The sequence below is a fragment of the Larimichthys crocea genome, unplaced genomic scaffold, assembly GCF_000972845.2.
Source record: "Larimichthys crocea isolate SSNF unplaced genomic scaffold, L_crocea_2.0 scaffold83, whole genome shotgun sequence".
Taxonomy (NCBI): Eukaryota; Metazoa; Chordata; class Actinopteri; family Sciaenidae; genus Larimichthys; species Larimichthys crocea.
In genome coordinates, this window is record NW_020860930.1 from 653,693 (window position 1) to 680,260 (window position 26,568).

At 43.8% G+C, this 26,568-nt stretch overlaps 1 protein-coding gene across 2 annotated transcripts in view; it reads left to right on the forward strand.

The window, feature by feature from the left end:
• grid1b (glutamate receptor, ionotropic, delta 1b) overlaps positions 1-26,568 on the forward strand; it is a 392,599-nt gene that overhangs the window by 270,602 nt on the left and 95,429 nt on the right. For both annotated transcript variants that reach the window (XM_019269039.2, XM_019269040.2), the window contains exon 4: positions 4,830-5,035. In XM_019269039.2, the coding sequence (XP_019124584.1) occupies positions 4,830-5,035 (206 nt within the window). The remainder of the gene's footprint in view (positions 1-4,829; positions 5,036-26,568) is intronic.

Here is a 26,568-nt window from a genome sequence, read left to right on the forward strand (position 1 = left end):
CGTCTGCATGTGAGGAAGTGTCTGACTCGGTGAGATAATGAGGGCAGCCCAACAAGTGAAGGAAGGACAGCTGAGGAGAGAGGAGAAGGAGCTGATTGGACGGGAGGAAGGAGGTGAGAGGATGTCCAAAAATGACAAAAATAAATCACCTGCAACACAAAAACACCTGCAGAAACCATGAACCGTGTTCTTAACATTGGCTCTTGTCTTGTAACAGTATGAAATATCATAACCATCCCATAACGTGGCTGTTAGAATATACAACGCTCTTAATTAATATTTTATTTCCTCCAACCGACCAACTTCCTGCAATTAATCCGAAACTTTTCCCATCGTGAACCTGCAGGTCACGAGCTGCCCGAAGAACCGTGAGCCTGATTAAAATGATCTGAAGTTTCTGTTTGTGTCATTATAACTATTTAAATTTATCTGAGACTCATCTGTTTTCATGTGGCAGCACAGTTTCATGTTCTCGTGTTTAAACTCGTTTACGCTTCACATGAACCTGGTTGCTTCTTGTTTTTCGGCCTCACTCTGTAGTTTTTTTTTTAGAACACTGCCTCAAGATGAACTATTAGAAAGAGAACACTAAACAAACCAAAGTACTGTTAAAATAATGTCCCTCGGACTTCAGTTTGCTTTTAAAAAATTGCTGCAATTTTGTGTTCCCTGCCGGTGAATCAGAAATAAAATGTGAAGATGAGGATACTCTGGATGGTTAGAGCTACTTTCCAGCCTCAGTTATTACTGTGCTGACATTCTCTGAACTTTCTATGGTATTTATGGCTCCTGCGGAGCTCGTCGCTCTCAGGTTTGTTTGTTTTTTGGGAGATTTGTGAAGCATAAAGCAAAGTGAAGGAAACAGCAGCCAGACTCTGACTGTGACTGTGAGTCAGAGTTAAGCTTTTAGCAGAGAGCTTTGAGGCAGGACGACGACCTGACAACATGTGGACTGCTCCTGTCTCCATGAATAACATCATCACTGGAAACTGTTTGGTGATTGGAGGAACCATCCGTCAGTCACTGTCTATGATGGGAGAACTTTGACCAGATCAACGAGCCATGCAGTGAAAGATGAAGATCCTCACACTGACTCAGCTGCTTCACGAGCTTCATTTATTTTGGGTGATTTGTAACAACTTGGAGTAAAATCAGGTTCAGCTGTGAGAACAGAAGCAAACGGTCACTTCTTCACACTCCGAGCCTGCAGCTCGAGTTCTCGCTGGTTTTGATATGAATCCACGTTTCAGCTGCACGAGTTCGTCCAGTTTTTTGCCTTGAGATCAAATAATTAGCGTGCATGAAAACACAAGAGGTTTTTTTAATTTAGATAAAAACTCCAGGCAGATTCTTTTTGTGTGACTGCTGGCTTCGTTCAATAAAACATTTTCAAACCTTTTTATGTCTCACTGTACCTTCGAGGGGCTGCAGATAGATAATCCATCACTAGCATCATTCTTCACTCTCGTTAGTTATTTTAGTCAGTGATGTTCAGAATTCATCAACACGTAAAAATAATGTAAGTTTGACAATAAAAGCAGGCGTGGAAATAAAATATATTATAAATATATTAAGTGTGATGGATTCACTGATTTTAAAATGTCTGCAGGTTAAATTTCAGAGCTCGCTGGAATAAAATGAGGTTACAAATTATAAATATATAAATATATATAAACATGCTTTGACTCCAGTATTTATCCAGGAGTTTTAGTTTGTAAGACACGTCAGTAACGTCAGAATATATGTAGCTTGTGACAAAACAAGCATGACAACAAATATTTAGAAGAATCATCCTGATGAAAGAAATAAAATATCATATCCGACAGAAAATGGATCACCACGTGTATATTTTCTCTCTGTTCTTCTGTAGCTCAGCTGGAGTCGTCCTGACAAGAACTGATCAAATTTAAAAAATGCATAATTCACATTTGCATTTTCACACTGGCAAATATCAGAGATGTTTGCTGCACAGCTACAACGTGCAAATGTTAGAAATCACAAGCAAACTGTCTCTGAATGTTTGCACAACACGCAGATTTCCATGTCGAGTGAATCTAAATTAAATCTGAGACATCTTCTTCTTCTCCAGCCGGCGGTCTACGTGCCAGTTTTTTAAAAAACGACTGCAGACGAGAGATTGTCGTGGCTCTGATGGGTCGAGATAAGTGGCGTCTTTTCTGCTGAGAGAGGAGTATGTCCCCCACAGTGCCTTGCTCAAAGTGGCTCTGGAAACACTGATGAGAAACTGTAGTTGGCGAGGAGCTCAGCAAATTGCTTTCAAGTCCTTCCACTTGTGTTGTTCCAGTGCTTGAGCTCGAGAAAGGAGAGAGGGGATTATTTTTTTCTTGAGTCGAGTGATGACAGACACGCTGAGAGGAAGATGGATGGGAACACAATGACAACGGCAGAGAGCAGCAGATTGTGGATGGATGCACATTCTGCTCATGTGATTTGAAGAAACAGCAGAGACGCAACATTTAACATTCAGATTCACAGCCGGGTTACACAGGTGAACTGATAGACACGGAGCATCACTGTCATCGGACTGTTCGAGTCCAGCAGTGTTTGCATACAGATGTGACGCAATCTCTGCAAAAAAAAGAAAATAAGAATAAACACGAGTTTCCATCCAGCACCGTTCATGAGATGAACAGCAGGTGGCGCCAATTCTCCAGTCACAAACCCAGGAAACAGGAAGTAAATCAAACATTGTGTGGGTGTTAATGTGAGGAAGTTACATCAGATCTGGGCGGAGCCGTCAGTGTGGACAGGTGAAGAGCTCGACTGAGTTACCTGAGCATTGTCTGATTTGTTTCATCGCTGTGATTGGATGTAAATGACTCATGTCTGATTAAAGTCCGTAATGTTAGCACCATGCCTCTACCAGACCAGAACCAGAACTCTGCGGACATCTCTTCACCCAAAGAGATTCAGGGATTTTAGCTACATGTGTATATACTGTCAGCATCTCACCTTGGTCTTTACACGCTGGTCTTGGTCTCACTTTAGGTCTGGACTAAAGACTAACCCATCTTTCTCGCTCTGGTTGGTTGATTGGTTGTTTTCGTTCAGACCGTGGATGTTATCAGGACGACTGTGCTCACAGATGACCTGTCTCATGTTTTACTGTCAGTAGATGCAGTAGTTATTTTTATAAAGTCACACACTGAATACATCAAAGTCTCTTCACTGAGCTCGGACACACTAAAAATCCTCAAACTGTGCAACAGCAAAGAACACAGCGAGGGACGTTTGTTTTAATATGAAGCTGTACGAGCAGATAACTGTGCATGCCTGGTAAACAAAGTACAAAGATGTACGGAGGCTTCATGACCAGAACTGAAACTGTTGGAAAAAATATGCACAGAAAGACAGATGAACTATCTTTAAAATTTAGCCGTGAATCACAGACCTGTATTTTAAATCTCAGGAGAGTTTGTTCCTGACACGTGGATGGACAGAACATGTAATAGGGAACAAAAACAACGACAGAGGGGGGAAAGAGACTGAAAGGTGGGGACGGAGAGATGAAACAACGAGGGGAAAACGCAGGTGTAGCAGCAGAGTGGCAGTCAAGACTCGGTACAAGCCAGCTGTCAGTGCTAATAGACGGAGAAGGATGGAGGGAGGGGAAGGAGGGAAGAGATGTTCAGGCCAAACAACCTGTCACCAGCTATAACGGAGCATAACGCAACACAGCTGCCTTGTCTGGATGTCAGAAACAGAAACTTCTCTGGCAGTTTGGAGAAGAGTCTGCGAGCAATCTAAATGATGCTCTCAAATGATAGATGCTGTCTGGTTCAGCGACACAGCCACAGAACAGATGACGGTCTCAGTCAGCTCTGCCGAGGGGAAGCCGGGCTCAGGCGGTGGCTTTGCAGAACTCGACGTCAGCGCTCTTATTTTCCTGTCGGGACTTCTGTTTCTTTATGGGTCACGCAATCATCCCAGCAGAGATGAAAAGAACTTCTGAATGGACTCGAGCTTTGAGCAGTGACTGACAGGACAGGACTGAAGGCTTCAACACACTTCAAGTAAACAAGTTAGCTTCTCTGTGAGTGTCAGTCTGACAGTATCATTAAACTGATGAAATGTTGTCAGACATGTTGTTAGAACAAGTTCCCATGAAACAGGAAACTGAAAAACTTTTTCATTGGCATTTACAGAAGCCGAGTGCGTGAGCGAGTGTACACCCTCTCCTACTGTATGCATTGCAGCCTCCGGACCAGCAGTGAGCAGCTTTTCTTGCAGGGTTTGGCATCATTCCCCGTTGGTCTCTGAGATCTTTAAAGTAAATCTTGCTCCATATGAGGGAGGGTCTTAAAGGTTTTCATGTAGCTTAGCAATGTGGGAGTTGCTGTAAAATGGAGGTTATTGTGTCGGTCCCCTGGAGAGCTGCTCTCCTCTCCTCTAAAGTTATTTTCTGAAACCTGGTATTACTTTGAGAAGCTCTGGCACTGATCAGATTGTGGATCTCAACATGCAGCAGGTTTCATTTCCACTCTCACACTCAGATTAACTTTCGACTGGAGGCCAAAGTGTACTTGTCCATGTCTTTCCTTCTACAGGACCACCAAATGAGGTTGGGGAACTTTCACCCCTTTAATATTAAAGAAGGAGCCGAAGACTGTTTGAAATTTTGGAATATCTGAGAGAGAAAAATGTCCAGCTCTTTACTCATGTCTGCATTTGTCATGGACGTGGTATCAGGTCGTGTTCGTGTCTCTGCAGTAGAAAGGACGTCTGGTTTCTTAACACGTCTCTGCAGTGCATTCACAGATCCACCACATTCAGCTCATTGCCGTCTTTTCTTCTCCTCTGTCCTGCAGATATTCGCGGCCTGCAGGGTTTCCTGGACCAGACGTCCCGTCAGGGCGTGGACGTGGCCTTGCAGAGAGTGGACAGGAACATCAGCAAAGTCTTCACCAACCTCTTCACCACCATGAGGACCGAGGAGCTCAACCGGTACAGAGACACTCTGCGCAGAGCCATCCTGCTGCTCAGCCCCCACGGAGCGCACACGTTCATCCAGCAGGTCGGTCCATGTTCACGTCCAGCTGAAGGGAATGTGTCCTCGTGTGAATATGGGAGATGTTTGCTGTGTAGCATGTGTTTGCTGTGCTGTGCATAATGATGCTGGTGATCGTGAGCTGCAGTGAATAATTGCCCTGCATGTTTATGATGAGTGTATAAATAATTGCACATATGCATTATGTTGTGCAATGTCTGCAGAACTGGCAAAACAGGAAAAACAAACCATTATTCTGGAGTGTTCACTCGTTATTATAAGATGGTTAACCCCAGCGCTGACCTCACCTCACCTTACATATACATATTTAATATTCATAGCATCAATTACCGAGTCAGATACAAACAAACTGTGTCGCCAATATCTTCAACGCGGAATTACAAATCATGGTTGACAGCAGGAAACTGATTGATTGACTGTGTGGTTTGTAAAGGGAACAACACATGAGTGTAAATGAGTGAACACAGGGAACAGACATGTGAGTAATCTGTAAGGGAACAAGTGAATGTGCATGAAGAAGAAGTGAGTCTCTGTAGGGAACCAGCAGGAGTAAAGGAAACAAGTGGATGAGTGTGGGGATAATGTGTAAAGTGCATCAGTAAGGGAACAAGTGAGTGTGGACAGGGAACAAACAGGTGTGTGTGTGTGTGTGTGTGTATGTGTGTGTGTGTGTGTGTGTGTGTGTGTGTGTGTGTGTGTGTGTGTGTGTGTGTGTGTGTGTGTGTGTGTGTGGCCACCTGGAGTGACAGATGGAGCTTGTTGGTCCACACACACACTTGCTCGTCCAGGTTGATGCAGAGTCGCGCTCAATATTTATTACCTGTTTCATTTTTCACCATGACTCGTGTCCATGGATCACACTGATGTGTGTGTGTGTGTGTGTGTGTGTGTGTGTGTGTGTGTGACTGAGCACTTTTAATTATTTACAGGTTGTGTGTGTGTCCTAGATTTGGAAGAAGAGCTGATATGTGTGATATCGCTGCACACATGAAGTTTGAAATCTCAAATCTGCTGTGTGTGTGTGTGTGTGTGTGTGTGTGTGTGTGTGTGTGTCTTATGACTTATTCAGCTGCGTTGTGGAAGTGTGTGCTATGCAACAACCTCTGACCTCACACGCACACGTACACAGTGTGTGTGTACACACTGATTCTTGTTCAGACTGCCAGTCAAGCTGCGTTGCCATGGCAGCAAGTATTAATGCGGCTCTCTTGATCTCACTTACCAGAACACACACACACACACACACACACACACACACACAGGTCTGCAACAGGTGAAAGGATGTTGCGTGTTCGGGGAAACACACACACAGCTTCATGTTTACGTCATCTTTAAAATCTGCAGCATGATGAACATTAACTACAATCACACTGTTAATTAATAATGAATGAACACAAATAAATAAGCATCCAAACACACACACACACACACACACACACACACACACACACACACACACACACACACACACACAGCCTGCAGCTTCATGTTTCATTTCATTTGCCCGTTTTATGTTTTAGCATTAGTCATTAACGTTTATTAAACGTTGCAGTAACAGATGGTGCACTTGCAGCCCGGATGGTCAGAAACGTTCAGAGCTTGTCAATCAGCGTCTCAAATAATATCTCATTTCACCTCGAGTGTGGAGCGGCTTCTGTCTGTTTCAACACACACACTCTATATATATATATATATATATATAATATATATATATATATATTATATATATATATATATATATAATGTGTGTGTCAGACTGTTTGCTCTGTTTGGATGTGTGTACATGAAACACTGTTCCCTGACACAAAGCTAACATTCGGTCTGTGGGAGGAGCTGGACAAACATCTCCAACCCATGGAGAACTTCAAGGATCCTCAGGTGTTCATCAGGTGGTCATCAGGTGGTCAGTCAGGTGTTCATCAGGTGGTCAGTCAGGTGGTCATCAGGTGGTCGTCAGGTGGTCAGTCAGGTGGTCATGTCAGTCAGGTGTTCAGTCAGGTGGTCATGTCAGTCAGGTGGTCAGTCAGGTGGTCATGTCAGTCAGGTGGTCAGTCAGGTGGTCATCAGGTGGTCAGTCAGGTGGTCAGTCAGGTGGTCATCAGGTGGTCATCAGGTGGTCAGTCAGGTGGTCATCAGGTGTTCATCAGGTGTTCATCAGGTGTTCATCAGGTGTTCAGTCAGGTGGTCATCAGGTGTTCATCAGGTGGTCAGTCAGGTGTTCATCAGGTGGTCATCAGGTGTTCATCAGGTGGTCAGTCAGGTGTGCATCAGGTGGTCATCAGGTGGTCAGTCAGGTGGTCATCAGGTGGTCATCAGGTGTTCATCAGGTGGTCAGTCAGGTGGTCATCAGGTGTTCATCAGGTGGTCAGTCAGGTGTTCATCAGGTGGTCAGTCAGGTGTTCATCAGGTGGTCATGTCAGTCAGGTGTTCATCAGGTGGTCATGTCAGTCAGGTGGTCAGTCAGGTGGTCAGTCAGGTGGTCATCAGGTGTTCATCAGGTGGTCATCAGGTGGTCAGTCAGGTGGTCATCAGGTGGTCAGTCAGGTGGTCATCAGGTGTTCATCAGGTGGTCACCGTGTAACAGCTGTGCATACGTACATGAGTTTATCGTGTGCATCATCTCTCAGTCTGCAGCCTCGTGTCAGTCAGAGAAGACGTCGCTCTGTTATCGACCTGAGAGAGGAGGAGACTGAGACATGGAGTCAGTCCACAGTCAGTAGAAATATGAAATAATCGATGTGTGATGTAACCTCTCCAACATGTCGGCGCTCAGATGCAGATCGACCTCGTACACTGTCAAACTTTAGAACATTTCAGGTGGAATCTGCAGGTGATCCGGTTCAAGTTTGTCTGGATGTGAGAACGTGGTCCGTGACACACCGGGCTCAGCTGCTGATCAGAATCAACATTTGATTCATTTATTGTCTCCTGATCGATCGATCATCATGTCTGTGTCTGTACAACAGACTGCAAGTGTCTGTGTGTGTGTGTGTGTGTGTGTGTGTGTGTGTGTGTGTTGACGCTGAGACATTCATTAGCACCTGGACATGACGGCGTAGGAGGGTGAGACCGAGATGAATGAAAGTTGAGACGTGTTAAAAACAAAACACACAGACACACAGACACACACACACACAGACACACACACACACACACACACACACACACACACACACACACACACAGCCATGATAACACACACTGGTTATGAATCGAGAGTTTCTTTAACTGGTTGGCTCCTTTAAAGAACCTTTAAAGAACCTTTAAAGAACCTTTAGAGAACCTTTATTCTAGAGAAGTGATGTTCAGATTGGGAGGCGGGACTGAGGCCTCGTAGCCGGGGGAGACAGATTGACTGACAGAATCTATCAGGCGGCTGAGCAGTGATGAGTGACACCTACACACACACACACACACACACACACACACACACACACACACACACACACACACACATACAGTGCTGATACACTCCTTGTGTGTGTGTGTGTGTGTGTATGTGTGTGTGTGTGAGTCTCAGTGAGAAAGGAAAATGGTCTGTGTTTGTGTTTATTGAGGTCATTTTCAATTTGCTGTCTGAGAGTTTTCGCCCCGAGGACATGTAAAACACACACACACACACACACACACACTCAGGATTGGTCACTCATACAGTTAAAGGAGCATTTCATGTTTCGTACGACCTGCTGATCTGTATTGACGCAGAGCGGGAACCTTCTGTGTCTGCTCTATATTTAGAAGATCTTCATGCTTCAGCTCGTCACAGTCCGGTCTGACAGAAAAACATTTCTGTGGATCTTTGCTCACATGACAAACATAATTTCACCTCTGTAGCTTTGCAGACTTTGTGTTCTGTGAGGTCAGATTGAGTTTTTGTGGATGATGATGGTGGATTGTATCAGAGAAGTTGATATTTACAGCAGTAAAGTGTCACGATGATGCTCTCAGTGTCTCTGAATAGTTTGTATCCTCGTCGGTCGTCGCTTTGCTTCAGGTGAAGCTGCCTGATGCTGTGTCAGGTGTCAGGGTCACTTTACTGTCCTGAAGACAAATCCAGAGCTTTGTTAGGAAGCGTCTGAATGAAACCTTCAAACCTTCTCTCCTCGGAGACGCTCGGCTTCCTGAACAGTTTGTTCTTAAACAGCTGAAAGGGAGAACAGAACGTTTCCTCAGCGTTAGTTTGACGTATACAGTAACAATGAGACAGTTAGCTGAGTGTGTCAGTGTGTCTGAGTGTACGGAGGGACGCGGCGGTCCTGAACGTGACTCGGATGTGAATGGAAGCGTCCCGCGCGGCTTTTTGGTCGTGTTTCTTAATCATTGTTAATCACTCGGATTTGTCTCCCATCAACTTAGTCCTTGTGGGCCGCGAGAAGGACGGCATCGCTAATGGAGCGAGGGAGGCGAGGGGGGAGGAGGCCGGAAAAGAAAAGACGGAGACAAAGAAAAACCATGAAAGACGAGAGACAGACAAAGACGACGAGAAAAGACAGTTTGATCTGAACCTCGACGGAGATGAAGATCATTTATTTAAAAACCTTCATAAAGAAAGAAACATGAAGAATGTTTAATTAACTGAAAACAGACACAGTGTAAGCAGGAACTATATTTACAATATTCTTACTGCTTTACCGTCAAATCTCTACTATGTACAGATATATATATATATATATATGTATATATACAACAATAACATCTGTAGATACGATGGCAGCGTGTGCAGAGGATAATAAAATATGATTCATATATTTAGTTTCAGGTTTATTAGTCACATGCACGTTAACACCGAGTCAATAAAACAACAAAGTGTGAAGGATAAAAATAAGATAAAGAAATGAAAGAAAACTCTAAAATAGAAAATATGAAAATATGAAAAGTGTTCAGCAGTGACGAGGTCGTCAGGTTCATGTAAGTGATGGAAAGTTTCACTGCATAGATACAAACATTAATAAATAAGATAAGATAAGATGCAGCTCTCGTTGGTTCACGCGACAGGAAACTTCAGATGGTTCAAATCAAACATTTTGTCAGGTTTTATGATGTAAATAATAAAGTTCATGAATCAGAAAGCGTTATCTTCATGTGACTCATCACTCCGTCTTCGTTCTGTCGGCTGATGAACAAACTGAAGTTTCCTGAGGAGAAACAGGACGTGAGGTCACGGAGTGGAGCGTTGCCAAAGCTCCGTCGTGGTCGTGAGCGGGTCCATAATTGATCTCACCCACGGATCCTCTCCGCTATAATTGGAGCACTTAGCGTAAATGCTATGGCCGCTATCTAATTGCCTGGAAGTGGGCGGAGGTGGAGAATACTTGACAGGCATTAGAGCTGATGGGAGATCAGCGGCGCAGACGTCGCCTTTGGCTGCTCGGGTCAACGCCTTCGACGAACTCAGATCACAGAGCAGAAGGTGACCTCAGGCAGACATGACACGTTAGCGTGTGTTTAACATGTTTCATGAGCTTTACAGAAGAACACGCTCACAGGAAGTATTCATCAACTCAAGCTTCGTTTGAGAGATTCCAGCAATCTGATTGGTCAACCTGACATTTAGTTTTTAAAATATTGACCAATGAACTTCAAAAGGGGTGTGGCTCAGCACATGAAGTCGACGTCCCCGCAGACTGTCTAAAACCTGGACATAGTCTCCGTGACGTCCCCGCAGACTGTCTAAAAACTGGACGTAGTCTCCGTGACGTCCCCACAGACTGTCTAAAACCTGGACATAGTCTCCGTGACGTCCCCGCAGACTGTCTAAAAACTGGACGTAGTCTCCGTGACGTCCCCTTTTTCCTCGCCATGTTTCCTCGCCATGTTTCCTCACCGTGTTTCCTCACCATGTTTCCTCACCATGTTTCCTCACCGTGTTTCCTCACCATGTTTCCTCACCATGTTTCCTCGCCATGTTTCCTCACCGTGTTTCCTCACCGTGTTTCCTCACCATGTTTCCTCACCGTGTTTCCTCACCATGTTTCCTCACCATGTTTCCTCACCATGTTTCCTCACCATGTTTCCTCGCCGTGTTTCCTCGCCGTGTTTCCTCACCATGTTTCCTCACCATGTTTCCTCGCCATGTTTCCTCGCCATGTTTCCTCACCATGTTTCCTCACCATGTTTCCTCACCATGTTTCCTCACCGTGTTTCCTCTCCGTGTTTCCTCTCCTCTCCCGGGCCGGTATCAGATTATCCCTGTCAGCCTGCTGCTTTATCAGCCGTGCTGTCCACCAGCCAAACAAATGACAGCAGCCCTCCACGCCGAGCGCCACCTCTCCCTCTGTGACAAGCACCATCTCTCATCCATCTCGTTTTGCTGCCAAGGGGCAGATTGTCGCACGAATGCCCTCACAGCGGCCTCCAGCCGTGAGCTCGGGGCAGCAGGGCTGACACCTCAGCACATCCAGGCACTGAAGGTTGAAACAGACGACGACGTGCACGGTGAACGCTTCTGTCCGTCAGCACATCCAAACTGTTTCTACAATGATGCAGCTGCCTCCATGAAATATCATCTATGTAACAAAATGTTTCATAGTTACACAAATAATATTTTATTTCCTGTCATATATTGAAATACAGATTCGATGCTACACACTGTGTTATTTCAGTCCAATGATCCGACGTGTGAACTTTCTGTGGATCAATAAAAAGCTGCTGTATGTTTCATAGATTCATCAGTGATCGAGTTTCTTTCTTCTGTTCTTTTCATATTTGATAGTTTTGGAAATTCAATGAAAACATTTAATAATAATTCAAACTCAACATTCTTCTTTTCATCCAGCATCAAAATGTTTTTCACATTCTTCAGCCTTCACTAAACCCTCAGCTCCTGTCACCACATTAAACCTCTGTTGCAGTTTGTCACAGGAAATTTGAAGTAGATATTAAAAAGTGTGTGTGTGTGTGTGTGTGTGTGTGTGTGTGTGTGTGTTCGTGCAGCCTGCAGACACAGGACATAATCTCTGGATGTAAACACTGACTGTAAACATTGTCCGATGTCAGAGCTCCTGACACCGCCGGGAGCTGACCAACACAAAGATTATCACAGGTGTGTGTGTGTGTGTGTGTGTGTGTGTGTGTGTGTGTGTGTGTGTGTGTGTGTGTTTGTAAGAAATAGCCCCACAGCTGATGCAGCACTGTTTAATTACTCTCAGGACGCTGTAAATCAGCCCTGCAGCTAAAGGTGACTGATAAATATGAAGGAGGAGTGTTTGTGTTGAACATGGAAATTAGCTACAGAGACCAAAACTGTTTTTTGTACCAGGCTGTAAACATGTTTATTTCTGCTGTGAAGTTGGACATTTGGACATGGGGACTTATGGAGACTGACTCACTTCTGGAGCCAGCCTCAGGTGGACGTTAGAGGAACTGCAGGTCTCTGCTGTGTTGATTAAAGCCGGCCTGTGATGAAGGTTGAATGACTGCTCAATGATTCATGGACGGTGCTGCAGCTTCCCGTGTTTCTTCTTCTGCTTGTTTTATTCCCAACATCTCCAGCGGCCGCAGCAGAAAATGATCAGAAGAAGAAACACAGAGAGAACGTCCATGAAAAGAACATGAGGCAGCCGCCGCGTGTTTGAACAGAGTTATCTGTCAGGGTTTTGATTTAATTATGAATCCGTCCACAGAAAACTCACGTGTTCGGATTTCACTTCAAATTTGGGTGAAAAAGTTGCAGACACACACACACACACACACACACACACACACACACACACACACATGAACACACACATGAACACACACATGAACACACACATGAACACACACATGAACACACTCTTTCTATATAACAAGACCCTGTGGAAATCTCTCTCTCTCTGTTTTTAACCTCGCCCGCCCGCTCACTCTGTTATTCTCACTCACTCGCCCACTCCACCTCTCTCTCTTTTCTTTGTCATAATCTATCTCTTCACTCAATAGTGCACACACACACACACACACACACACACACACACACACACACATGCTTTCCTTACATCCATGCCGTCCAGATCCGAAGCTGAAACACACAGAAAGGTTCGTGATTAGCTCGTTAACAGGAGTCTGATGATCATAAATCCACCTTAAAAAATTAACGATTAAATTAGTGTGTCTGCTAAAAGTCAGTCCCACATTTACTCTTGTCCGGCGGCTTCTTGCTCGCTCACTCTCTCCTTTTCTCTTCTTAGCTTCCTCCGTCAGCGTCCTCTTCACTCTCTTCTCCTCTGCCATCATGTCCATAGAAGCTGCTGAGCCTGGTTACCTCCTCTTCTTCTTCCTGGTCGTCCATAACGCCTGTTGGTACAAACACTCAGTCCGTCAGCTTGGCCAAGCTGACGGACTGAGCTAACAGCAGCTACAGCTGTCAGCAGTTTACTTCACTGTCCATCATAAACTCTGTAAATCACAGAGAGTTGAGGCGGAGCAGCCGGAGGACATCAGAGGGAAAACCAGAAAACATTTCCTCCATAAAATATGATCCAGTTTCACCAGAATCAGTGAAATAGTTGCTGCTGTGTGACTTAGTGCCGTAAAGCGTTACGTACTTCTCCCGACCCGGAGCCCAAAGTTACATAGTGTGAGAACAGACGTACGAATGACAGAGACACCGTTCACCTGATCACAGGTCAGTGTGGGTCACCTGATCACAGGTCAGTGTGGGTCAGCTGATCACAGGTCAGTGTGGATCAGCAGGACGTCACAGACATCGGTTCATCGGTTTAAAGATTAAAACAAATGAATGTAATCAGCTGTTGGAGGGAAGTGAGTGGACCTTTCGATCTGGATGACCTTTAGTGTCTTCACCTGTCTTCTGGGTCCAAACCAGCATCACCATGTAGCTCATTAGGGACCGGCTTCACCTCCATCCGTCCACAAAGAGACACGAGCTTCTGCTGCCTGAGGCGACCAGTCAGCGAGAGGTCAGCTAATGAGGATGCTAACAACAAATAACAACATCAGTGTGGTTCCTGCTCCCCTCAGCAGCATCCTTTAGTCTCACTGAGGCCTGCTCAAGCTTTTCATTAAAACTTTTTAACAGCCAACACTTCTGCTGCTGAGAGCCATGCCAGGCCAACGTCATCGCGCTAACGGGAAGCGTTCCATATCTGTGCTCGTCTGTTGGTGTTTATTACAGTGAGAGCGTTACCGGAGGCGTTTATCTCAGCTGAGACGTCACGGCAGCTTCAATTTAAATGTTTTCATTTTTCCTTAAAACAGCCTCCGGCGATCTCTCTCACCTTTTTCTGTCCTGTGTTTCTATAAACACAAATGAAATATATCCATATTCTTATCAACAAACTTTTAACAAATGTTCTGGACGTGTTTGTTTAATGAGCATCATCGTTCAACGTTCAAGGGCCTGAAGATGAACTGAAATGATTTTAAAACTGTAAGAACGTCATTGCAAAGAATACATTTCAGCTGAAAGGTCAAAGATCTGTATTTTATCCATGAACATCGGCTCCTCGTACACTTGAGTTACAGTTTATTTACACATAGCCTATTAAAACCAGACTTAAAGAAACAGTATGTAGCTTTGCTTGTAACAGTGACATCTAGTGGTTAAAATAGTTACTGCAGTCCAAATTAAAAACACTGGAGAGTTTCTGCTCATGGAGCTTTTTATGTCGACGTTAACGTGGATCCACTTCAACGTTTCCATGTTTCCTGTAGTTTCATTGTCAAGATGTTCGTATATCAGCTGTTGTTGCATGTTCCCCTCATGTCTGTCATTTTATGATTATATACAATAAATATGTGACATATTGTTCCTTTAATACCAAATGTGGATGGCAAAACATCTCTATTAATGCTCATTGACAAAAATAAAGAGAATAGATGAAATGCTGCGATGACATAAGTAGAAGTACTCACAGTGAAGACTGAAAGGTAGTAAAACTGAATTATTACTGTAAGTCAACATTTTAAACCTACTAAATCACAAAGTTGAAATATTGACACATTGACTTCATGATATTTTATATTTTCTCAGTGTTTTGGCAGGAACAGGCTTCTGTGTTTTACTAAAAGTGCAAAGATCTGCAGTCACCACATGGCACGATAAACCAGCTTTCTGAAAACATTGCAATATTACGTGATGCGGTGATGACATCGTAACATCAAATCTGCTGAGTCACCGGCACCTTGTTTGAGTCTTGAAATAGCTCCTCTCTCGCTCAGACCGCGAGAAAGTTTGTGGTCTAAAGTCAACATCATGAATAAATCCTCCGTCTCCCATCTGAACTGCCTCCACCATCTGTTCATCCGTCACACATCACAGCAGCGGTGATGGATGAAAAAACAACAAAACAATCTCTCCTCAGGTGTTGTAGGCGGTTTACTGAGCGCCGGCGTTCACTTAAAGATTTGAGGGGACGTAGATGTTGGTTTTCTGCTGTATGTATTTTCCCATTTGTTGTCTGTCATGCTTGTAAAAGTCGAATGAATCTCGGTGTTGTGATGTTGTGAGTTTCTCTGGATGGCGGCATCTGGTAATTATTCTCAGATGTAATAATGCGAATGCAATTTGGAGTCAGAGCGAGAGGCCGAGGCGTGGAGACAGAAAAGAAAGCGCGATGGGGGGATGGTGAGCAGGTGGAGAAATGAAAGAATAAGCATGACAGAGGGATGATTGGTCACGCTGTGAGAGAGAGATGAGTCGCTGAGGTTGAGGGTCCGCTCGCTGGTGTTTTCTGCTGTGGTCATCAGGTTTCACGCTGCAACCCAACATGCTCTGCGGTTTGATCCTGCTGATACACGCAGACCACCACCGCCACCAACTCTGCTTCACAGCTCCACACCGGCCCACACCGTGCACCTGATGTGAGTGAATGAAGCGCTCCTTTTACGGATCCCACAGGAGTCACAAGGAGGTGGTTGGGCCTAATGGAGGACGTTTAAAGTGCAGGACCCCAGAGAGCAGTGTTAGAGTCCCATCTGTGCTTCTGTTTACGCAACATAATCGCTTCAGTTAAAGTCGGTGAAATCGTGGTTTTGGTTAAATGTTCAGGTTAGTGCTGACAGGAAGTTCTGACCGAACACAGCTTCCCTGAGATAACACAGCAGCCTTCACTTAGATACACGGCTGATCTTTCCATCATAAAGTCTGTGAATCACCTCAGTGATGTAACGTTATTTTATTGTTTGTAACTGTCCTGTAGACGACACTGAAGCGTTTCCTGATCTGACACCACGTTCACCTGCGTTTAGTTTCAAGGTGTAACCATCACTTCTGGTAATTGCTCTGGTTGTTTGCTGCAGAGGATTCACTGTGGACCCTGTGTGGATTCATATGTGACTTCACACACATTATTTGATCGTCAGGGCTCTTCATGACCTGCATAATGTGTGCACAGGATCAGAGCCGCATGCATTATCCAGACTTCTTAAATCAGACCCAGACTCTGTCTGTCCACTCTCATCAGCTCTGACGTCTTCCTCGCTCAGCCGTCATCAGCTCACAGATCCAGAATAATCCTCTCGCTTCAACTTGTTGTTGATCTGCCAGACTGTTATCGACCACAGTTCAAGCCCATTGCATAGATGTCTTTTGATAGTGAAAGCCACAGCGCTCAGAGGTACTTTGTGTTTTTGTCGATTTCTCTGTAAGATGATCCTCCATCTCTGTGTGAGAGCAGAGATGATTCTCTGCCTCCTGCGATGCTTCGCTGATTGTCCAGAAAGACGTTTCGTTGACGCGTCGCTCGCTGAGGTGAAGCTGTGAGGAAAAACCAGCAGAAGGCGGATTCAGTATCTGTCAGCAGCAGTGTGCCAGCTAACGCCAGCCTCAAGGACTAGAACGTTTGCCGAGACTAACGTCTAACATCTCATCGCGATGTCGTGGTCCTGCTCAGAAAGTACTGACATCATCATCAAGCAGTCTGCGAGGTTTAAAGGAACAGTGACTGAGGAGGTCCATGTTATCAGTGTATTATCCATTACCTCATATTTTTACTGCTTCACCTGTCACAGATCGCTTTCCAACGAGAAACTGAGCCGTTCAATCCGCCCGACTTCATTGTTGGTCCACCAGTGCCTCAGTCAGTTAGTTAGTTAGTTAGTTAGTGTAAGGGTTAGTGCTCGAGTGTTTTAACAGGTCAGAGTTCACCTCAGATTGTCAGGAGCAGTTAACCGTGAAGATCTCACGTCCTCGCTGACTTTAAAACCGTTTTACAGCGAATGTTTTCTCATTTAACGCTCCATGCTGGAGTTTTGTTGATCGAACCACAACTTGGTCTGAAAATTCTTTTTTTTGGAACAAAGACTATCCTCCACCTGTCGCCATTTAAGCTTCACCGCTCTCTCAGACACCTCCACCCACACTCTCTTTGTCATCCTCCATCTATTAATGTGACTCTGAAAAGGACGGAGGACGGTGCTGCGAATGACTGAGTTTCAGAAGGACAGAAACAGGTATTTAATGTATTAACTATTCCCAATATATTTCTTCTCTAATTACCGCTTTCATTGTTTCTGTTGTATTCTATATCTAGACTGATGATTAGAGCTGATTATCGTGGGATTTAATTTGCCTTCTCTGTCTGTAAGTCATCACAGAAGCTGTGGTAGTTAACTGAAGACGTTGGAGACAGAAACCTCCAAGTTTGGACAAAAAGACTCTGTAACATATAATAATTCTTTAATGTGCTCTATGTTTATGTGGATTTAAAGCTCTCGTCTTTATTAGGTTACATGAAGTTATTATTACAGGAACATGACCCAGTCTCCAGGTGTTGTGGCACTCGACATGAGAAAGGCGGTGCAGCTCCTGGTAAACTGCTGCTAACATGTTTTCCTCATTCGCCCGCCCAGCCTGTTTCCAGCCTGTTTCCAGCCTGTTTCCAGCCTGTTTCCAGCTCTCAGTGCATCATACAGTCAAACAATGCCCTGCAGGTGTGACGGCTGCTCTCTGACAGGTAGCTGTTGTGACTGTGTGCGTCGCTTTGTTCACAGAGCTGCGGCGGCATCGACAAGCCGACTTTTAACCCGTCAGTCCTGCCTCTGTTTGTGCTGCGTGAGGTCTGAAACCACAGCACGAAGTGACTCACGAGGTGTTAAACGTTCTGTTGGTTTTTAAAACGTCGAGTCTTCGGGGATGAAATTACTCGGACTAGGATAAGCCACACAGTAAAACGTCTGTATCTAGAGAGTCAGTGTTTGTCTGTTCTGGGTCACACTGGTGCTATAAAGCCAGAGAAAGCAGAGAAACAGGCTGTGATATAAAAGACAGAACACGTTCAACAACCAGGGCAGCACTGCGGCTGGTTTGGCAGCCTGGTTGCACATTTTCCAGCTAAACAGTCACTAAAATATCAAAATCTCGCCTAGTTAGACAGTTTGATCGTTGGATCGTTTCGTGAGACGTTACATGTTCCCCAATCAGTAGTGCACATGTACAATCCTCTGTTTGTTGAATATTTTCACACACAGTGACACAAATTGCAAATTGTCAGGAAGATGTGAAATATAGTAAAATGTCTGCCAAAGGTCCAGGGTCGGTTTCTCCTTGTTCCGTCTCGGGTGCTTAGTTCTGATGAAGGACAGTCTTGATGCTAGAACAAACACACGAGATATTTCAGTGTTCAAACGTTTCTGTTTGTTCCTTTTTATTGTCTGAACATGACGAAGCGCCCGAGCAGGAAGCTATGGGGTGCCGTTTGTAAAGCGTCTCGCTCTGAAAATAACAGCAACATTTTGTCACATTTAGCTAAAAACAATGTTTAAAAAACTGGTTTGAATTTTTGAGAGTCACTTTTTTGCACATTTAGAACAATATTTGTGAACTTAGAGATATTTTAAATATTTAAATCCAAATGTTAAATGTAAAATCTAAATGCTAAATCTAAATCTAAATGCTAAATCTAAATCTAAATGTTAAATATAAATATAAATGTTAAATATAAATATAAATGTTAAATATATATCTAAATGTTAAATATAAATATAAATGTTAAATATAAATGTAAAAATAAATGTTGAAACTAAATATTTAGCTAAAATGCAAATTCAAATGCCGGTAACCGGAAGTGCCAAAATAAAAGCTCGAGGAGGTCAGAGCGTGTTTATAGTGGCAAATAACGAATAAAACCCATCTTATCCGGGGAAATGGACTCTTGGACATGGATTATCGTGATAATAACTACCTAGATGAACAAACACGTTTGGAGAAACTTTATTTGAAGAGTACTTTGAGTTTTTAGTGTCACTTTTATGAAGGGTGCGGGACTTATGACCTGTAGCCACTATAGCCAGCCACAAGGGGGCTCACTTTGACTGATCTGTCATTTATTGACATGTTTGCAGAGGTATGTCCGACAGTAGAGTTTACCGGGGTGAAGGCGGGCGGGTGTAGACGATCCTACACCGCGAAAATGACAGATCAGTCAAAGTGTTAGTTAGTTATTATCACGATAATCCATGTCCAAGAGTCCATTTCCCCGGATAAGATGGGTTTTATTCGTTATTTGCCACTATAAACACGCTCTGACCTCCTCGAGCTTTTATTTTGGCACTTCCGGTTACCGGCATTTGAATTTGCATTTTAGCTAAATATTTAGTTTCACCCGAAACATTTAGCTTCAACATTTAGATTTAGATTTAGATTTAACATTTAGATATATATTTAACATTTAGCTTCAACATTTAGATTTAGATTTATATTTAACATTTAGATATATATTTAACATTTAGCTTCAACATTTATATTTATATTTATATTTAACATTTAGATATATATTTAACATTTAGCTTCAACATTTATATTTATATTTATATTTAACATTTAGATTTATATTTAGCATTTAGATTTTACATTTAACATTTGGATTTAAATATTTAAAATATCTCTAAGTTCACAAATATTGTTCTAAATGTGCAAAAAAGTGACTCTCAAAAATTCAAACCAGTTTTTTAAACATTGTTTTTAGCTAAATGTGACAAAATGTTGCTGTTATTTTCAGAGCGAGACGCTTTACAAACGGCACCCCATAGGAAGCAGCTCTATAAAGACGTTTTATCAGTTTAACGCAGAAGAACTCAACACAACCCCAACTCTCATTGGCTCACTGATAGAAGCATATCAATCAATAGGTTTTGTTCATGTGGCTGTACGATGTGTGTATGTATGTATATATATATATATATATATATATGTATGTATATAGGCTTTGTGAGATTCAACAATGCACCATTAATTATTAAAGTCTGATTTTCTGCAGCGTTCATACTTGCTGCATATCAAGTCCGTCTTCGTACACACTCCTTTCAGCATCCTAAAGACAAACAGTTTGGAGTCCTGGTGCCTGAGGGATTTCAGATGAAACAGTAAAATTTGTATTTTCTATCGATTTGGAGCTGAACGTTGCCGTGCTCCCTGGGGAGCGCGAGGTGTTTCAGTATTCAAACGGCGATGTCGAAGCTTTTAAAGCCTGCGGTTTACCCGTTTTCCAAAGGCTTGTCATTGTGCCTGTTTACATGAGCCGCTGGCAGATTTGTGGCGGCGTGTCTGACTCACAACAGATAAATAAACGGGCCTTTTAAACAGTCATCTCCTTTTCAACGTCGGCGTCAAAAAACATTGTGAAAGGCCTTGTATCCTTTGTTGAGGAGGAGTGGGTAAGAGTGAGTGACGGAGGAACAAAGTGATACAAAGACGGGGATTTTATCACAGCCCTCTGCTCCACACACAGCAAATCCTCCTCTTTATTCCAGCGCCGCCTAGCCCGGCCTTTTCCTTTCCCCTCACCTCTTATCTCAGCGTGGACTCTTTTCATCGAGTGCCAGGAAGCTGTAAAACGCCCAAACTTTCATCAAAGGGACAGACACAAAGGTAGATTTGTGTTCGATAAGGTCCACTTTGCCGTGTCATGATGTCCCGTCACACCGGAGCAGAGCGCTGCCGAGCACGACCTCACATCCTGAACTCACCTTCGGGCTGATTTATCAGACTGTTCCCTCTGATTTCATATTCAGGAGTGGTTTCGTATCAAAAGGGCACTGCATGTTTATGCATTATTAACTGACTTAATCTGAAGGAGTTTAAAATAATTGGTGTTAAGAGTTTTTGTCTCGTTTCATGTAAATATGCAGCCACTACAAAGGCCAGCGAGTGTAATTGCGTTGAATCATTAATCACTGAACCTCTGGCTGTTTGTGTGTTTTTGGGGAAACTCTTCCTGAACGCTGCAGTGCAGCAGGAGTTCACGGCTGAAAGTAGGACACTCTAATTAACACAGCGGTCACCAACGAGCGCCGCGCTGCCGCATGTGGGAGGCAACATCAGGTACAGTCGCAACAGGGGAGAGGAGGGAGCTGAGAAAACGAAATGAAGTGCCCACCTGCTGAGGTGTCCTTGAGCACGTCAGCCCATCTGTATCTGCATCTGGAGCGCAGCACTGTATCTGACCTCTGACCTTTGAGGTGTGTGGGGGGGGGGGTCATTGAAGTGTCACATTGTTATCAAACTGAAGACGGGAAGCGTCAGAGTCCAATGAAAGGTCTGGATGGAAATGTGACGGCAGAGCTGCTCACTGCAAAGTGTTTGTTCAGTGCTGACGTGTTTGGACCTGCAGTCATTGTATCAAACCCTCCACATGTTCAGTTGGTCCAGGACAGGTGGAAACCGCTGACCGTGTAAAGAACGGACTGGTCAAAGACGTGGGTCATCGGCTGAATGACGCCTTGGTGCTCAATCAAACCATCGATGAGCCGTCAGTTCCACCCCACGTGTAGACGACTCAGCCTGGGCGATCCTGTCGTACCGTGATGATCACCTGTTTACCTGTGGAAGCTTCCAACAGGTGTTTTGATCATCATACAACTTTCACAGTTTTTGTTTCCAACTTTTTTTCTCGAATTCAGAATGATGCATGTTTGAGCAGTAATTATCTTGTTGCCCGTGTGGAGAACCCGGGGGAACTCGACATTGTTCCTGACCAAACAAACAGAACTTTGTGACGCCTGAATAAACTTCCTCCACTTTTCTACTCGGCCGGACAGAATTGGAAAAAGCCTTTCTGCAGCAAACTTGTGTGGAACAAAATAACAATGTTTGGATGAAGTTGGTGGGATTTGTCCTCAGCACAGAAAGTTGGTGATGCATGAAATATGAAACACACATCATCAGCATGTTGGCTGAGGCATTTCTCTGCTGTGTGTGTGTGTGTGTGTGTGTGTGTGTGTGTGTGTGTGTGTGTGTGTGTATGTGTGTGTGTGTGTGTGTGTCTCAAACAGATGAGAATCTCTGCTTCCTCAAATCATCTGCTTTGTATTGTGTAGAGAGCTGTGAATCCCATTATCATGGGTGTCCCTGCAGTATGGCATCGTGCCCTTCAGTGGCATCATCGAGGTGAGATCCAGAATCAGTGTAATATAAAAATATAAAACAGTGTAAAATCAGAGTGATATTTGAGCTCATCTGGAACAGAAACAGGAAGCGAGCGCTCTGTGCCGGAGGGTTAAATTAACGACGGGCAGAAATGACCATAAAAGATCATAAAATGAGCATGGAACAAAAAATAACAACTGCTTCATATTTTATTCATCACGTCTTATTCACCCATTAATGTGACTTCTGACATTTCTGGGCCATTTCAGTGACCACTGTGAGAAATGATAGTAAAAAGAGAAATTAAGGGGACAGGATGGACTAATTAGAGACGGTTAAGACTGTTTTATTCTGTCCACAGAAAGTTATTGTGGGCAGAAGACGCTCCACCTCCCATCCAAAAGACTTTTCAGTTCTAACTGACTGACTGAGTCCAGGTGACTGCCAGGCAGTTCAACAGCTACCTACACCCATAGAAGAACTCATATGAGACCTCAATAACCATCTGGATGGAGGGGTACCTCCAAGGGGGGCTGGGAAGTCAGTCAGAACTCCTGGATGTGAGGCAACACAGTATTAAGTATGCAGAGTTCAGGGTTCAACATGTTCAAATCTGACACTAGAGCACTACCTACAGCGGCATAAACGTCAGTGACCACCGACGCTACCGTTTTTACATTGTTTTGGCCTTTACAACGTGTTGTGATGCTGTATGTGAGCTGTCCTGTTCTACCAGCCAATCACAGACAAGTGACCATGACCATGATTTAATCTGAGCATCCAGAGATGAGTTTATCACCAAGGACGAATCTTAGTGTCATGTATGAACAGGGACAAAGAGGTTTCCAAAGACAGGGTGAGAGCTGTTCCAGCAAACACAGCTCTGCAGATTTGATGCTCTTACTTGGGCACCAACACTCGTGTTTGGGGCTCCCAGGGCCCGGCCGTGGTGCATCTATGGATGAGCGTTCAGCTGCTGGGCCGAAGGTAAGGTTTATGGTTTATGGACTTACCTGTTGTCACTCTTCACTCTGTCCTTGCTCTGTTGGTGCTTCATTCGTGGACATAAACTTGCAGTAGTAAAACAAAACATTGCACGGTAAACGGTAAACCTGACGGTCCTTCTCTCCATCGCAGCACTCTGAAGCATCTGTCCAAGCTCTTGTACACCCCTTTCAAACTAACACAACAGCTCTGTGACTGGCTAAGCCCTCCTGAGCCTGACAGCATGCGAGACAGACATGTGGACCTTCAAACAACAGGAAGAGATGAGCATCTATGGCAGAAAACAGGGATCCAGCCACAGTGAGCTGATGCTGTTTAAATATCTCTTCAGTCAACAGGAACATTTTAAACCAGAGTCACTTCTTCTTTAGAAACTGTACATTCATGTTCAAGCTCTGATGAACGCACTTCACTGTTTCCTGTCTGCAGGAAGTCTTTACGCCGTGTCATGAACAATTTAACGAATGTGTTCAACATACAAATACCACATGAATCCTTTATGGCATCAGAGACTGAAGAATTGTCTTTAGCTTCATGAAACTCTGAAGGGAAGAACAGATCCAGGCAGCGATGACAAAATATGTTACTTAGCGTGACAGAAGACTCTTCAACCCTGATTTTCCCCTCAGACATTTTCTCTATCGTTTTATGGCAGCGGCTGAATTATTAGAGTGAAATGTCAAGACGCTGAAACACAGCCTATGAATTGATACACATTATGAAACTCTGAGTTTCAGCACAACTGAGATGTTAAACATGCGTTTGAAAAACGTTAGAAAAGGTTACACAAGTCTCAGACTTTAGATTTGTCTCGAACACGTACGTCTGAAATTATTTGTTGGGGATTATCTGCAGCAGGAAGGAGACAAATATTAATAGAAGGTATATTATGGAGCATATGTTGGATTAATACAACGTGTTCGACTGCTCTGCTGTTTTAATGAGGCTGAAATGTTTGTTTGTGGTTTAAATATGGAAACTTGTTGTCATGATGTTAAAACCTCCAGTTACTGTGCAGTGATAAACAACATGATGATAACGATAAAACATATTCTGCTTCATGATGGTGATCAAAATATCTTCAGATCAGCAGGAGTCTAATTATACCCACAGCTAATTAAAACATATTTAAATGTATTTTTTGTGGCTCTAGTTACTTTGTCGTTCACCACGTTAATCCAGACTGCAGCAACTCTTCCATGTTCTCCTTCACCCGAAGACAAATCTTACAGACGCCACCATGAGACTCACATTCATGATTCTGAAGCTGAAATATGGAAACAATGATTGGATCAATGGCCCAGACATTCATCTTTCCATCTTAAAGAGTCAAGCAGCAATAAAATGATTCTGATTGGAACTTTTTGAAAAGTTTCATCGTCGTTCTTATGTTGAAGAAATCTCATGAACTCGTCACATCAGTTTGTGGATAAATCTTTTCTGTCGCGATCGCAGAACATGGAGGAAAACAATCGTGTTACTATGCAGATGTGGCCGCTCACTATCAACATTCAGAGGGTGATGGAGAAAGTAGAGGAAGGAAAAGTGAAGCAGTGGAGGAGGAGGAGGCAGATGGAGGTGAAGGACGGACAGGAGGCGGGATGTAAACACACTCAGCGAGGGGAGAGCTGCAGGAAACAGAGCGAGAATGAAGTTTAGACTTTATAATTCATAATTCTGTCTCTGCTTTTGTGACAATAAAATTAATTATGATAAAACAAATTATACTGTTGTGAGTGTGGACTGCAGATCCAGACAAGATGTTCATCCACAGTGTGAAGCAACACACACACACACACACACACACACACACACACACACACAGCGGGAGTCACACACACAGGTGGAGGTTTCAGCAGCGTGGAGGTTTCTCGGGGTGTTGGATGGCTGACAGGAAAATCAATGACAGAGAGACGGAGACGGGAGGGCTGCTTTCACTGCAGGGAGGTGGAGGACAGACGGGATGAAGGATGGAGGTGATGATGATGATGATGATGATGATGATGGTCCTCGTGAAGTGTATTTTTCTGCTCCGCCTGGTGGTGGAGGAAACACGAAACGATGAATCGAATAGTGTCGAGTCTGGACGAACTTTTAGTACCATGACTGAAGTTACAGCGATCGTTCAGTTTCTTCTCTTCAGCCACGATATTCTCTAAAAATCTCAACTTGTTTTTCTCACCTAATAATATTAATAATTATTGTTTAACGACATGAATCATCAGCGGGAAACTAACAGCAGAAATATTCTTCTGTTTGTGTTTCAGTACAGAACTAATCCGTGGTGTTGGACTGTGAAAATCCAGAGCACACATTCACGTCCACGAGCTCACAGTGTAATCCACCGCCGCTCACCTGCAGCGTAATCGCTTTATCCAGCAGCTGAAAACACAGTCAGGTGTTTGCTGTTTGTTCGGCTCATCCTGAATTACAGCTCGTCCAAGAATGAAACGACGCCTTTCAGCAGCAGGAACGGCAATTTAGTCTGAAATCTTCAGTTCTTGTATGAACCCGTGGAGCCTCAGAGCTCTGTCTCATGGTTATAGATGATAACTCTGCAGTCATGAGAGCATGCAGGACTGTTTATGCTCAGCAGTCCACTGAAGAACACCAAGACAACATTTTTATTTCAACAAAAACCTTTTAGACGAGTCTTTCTGTTTCACAGAGCAGAATACTGAGTGATAACTCTTTCACCATGTGAAACCTGCAGTGCTTCATTAAGTTTGACAGGTGAGGGTTCCTCGTAGAACCAGAGAGCCTTTTGAAGAACCATTTAAAAACCGAGTGTTCTCCAGGCAACTTAGAGAAGACCCCTCGAGGTCTCATCTGACCAGGGAACACCTTGTGATCACACCGGGGGAGCTGGAAGATCTGACTTTTATATGACATGGCAATGCTACGTTCTTTCACTGGAGGAACATCGATCAGTCATTGGTCTGCAGAGGGCGGATAGTTGTGCAATGCAAGATGAAAACAAAAAGTGTGACTATAGAAAATGAAAACAAGAAATGCTGAGGCAGTTTGGGTGAAACTTCTTCACAACTTCAGCCCGTCCATATTTAAAACATCCAGTTTCAGGTCAGGAAACAATGTAAGAGCTTTACTCACGCCTCAGAGGCTTATTATGTTTATTAAAGAGCATGTAGGCAAAGTACTAATCCTGTTTCTATTAGCAGAATGTAAATGTCAATTACAAATACAGACGTGTCACCAAAAGCTCATTTTCTTC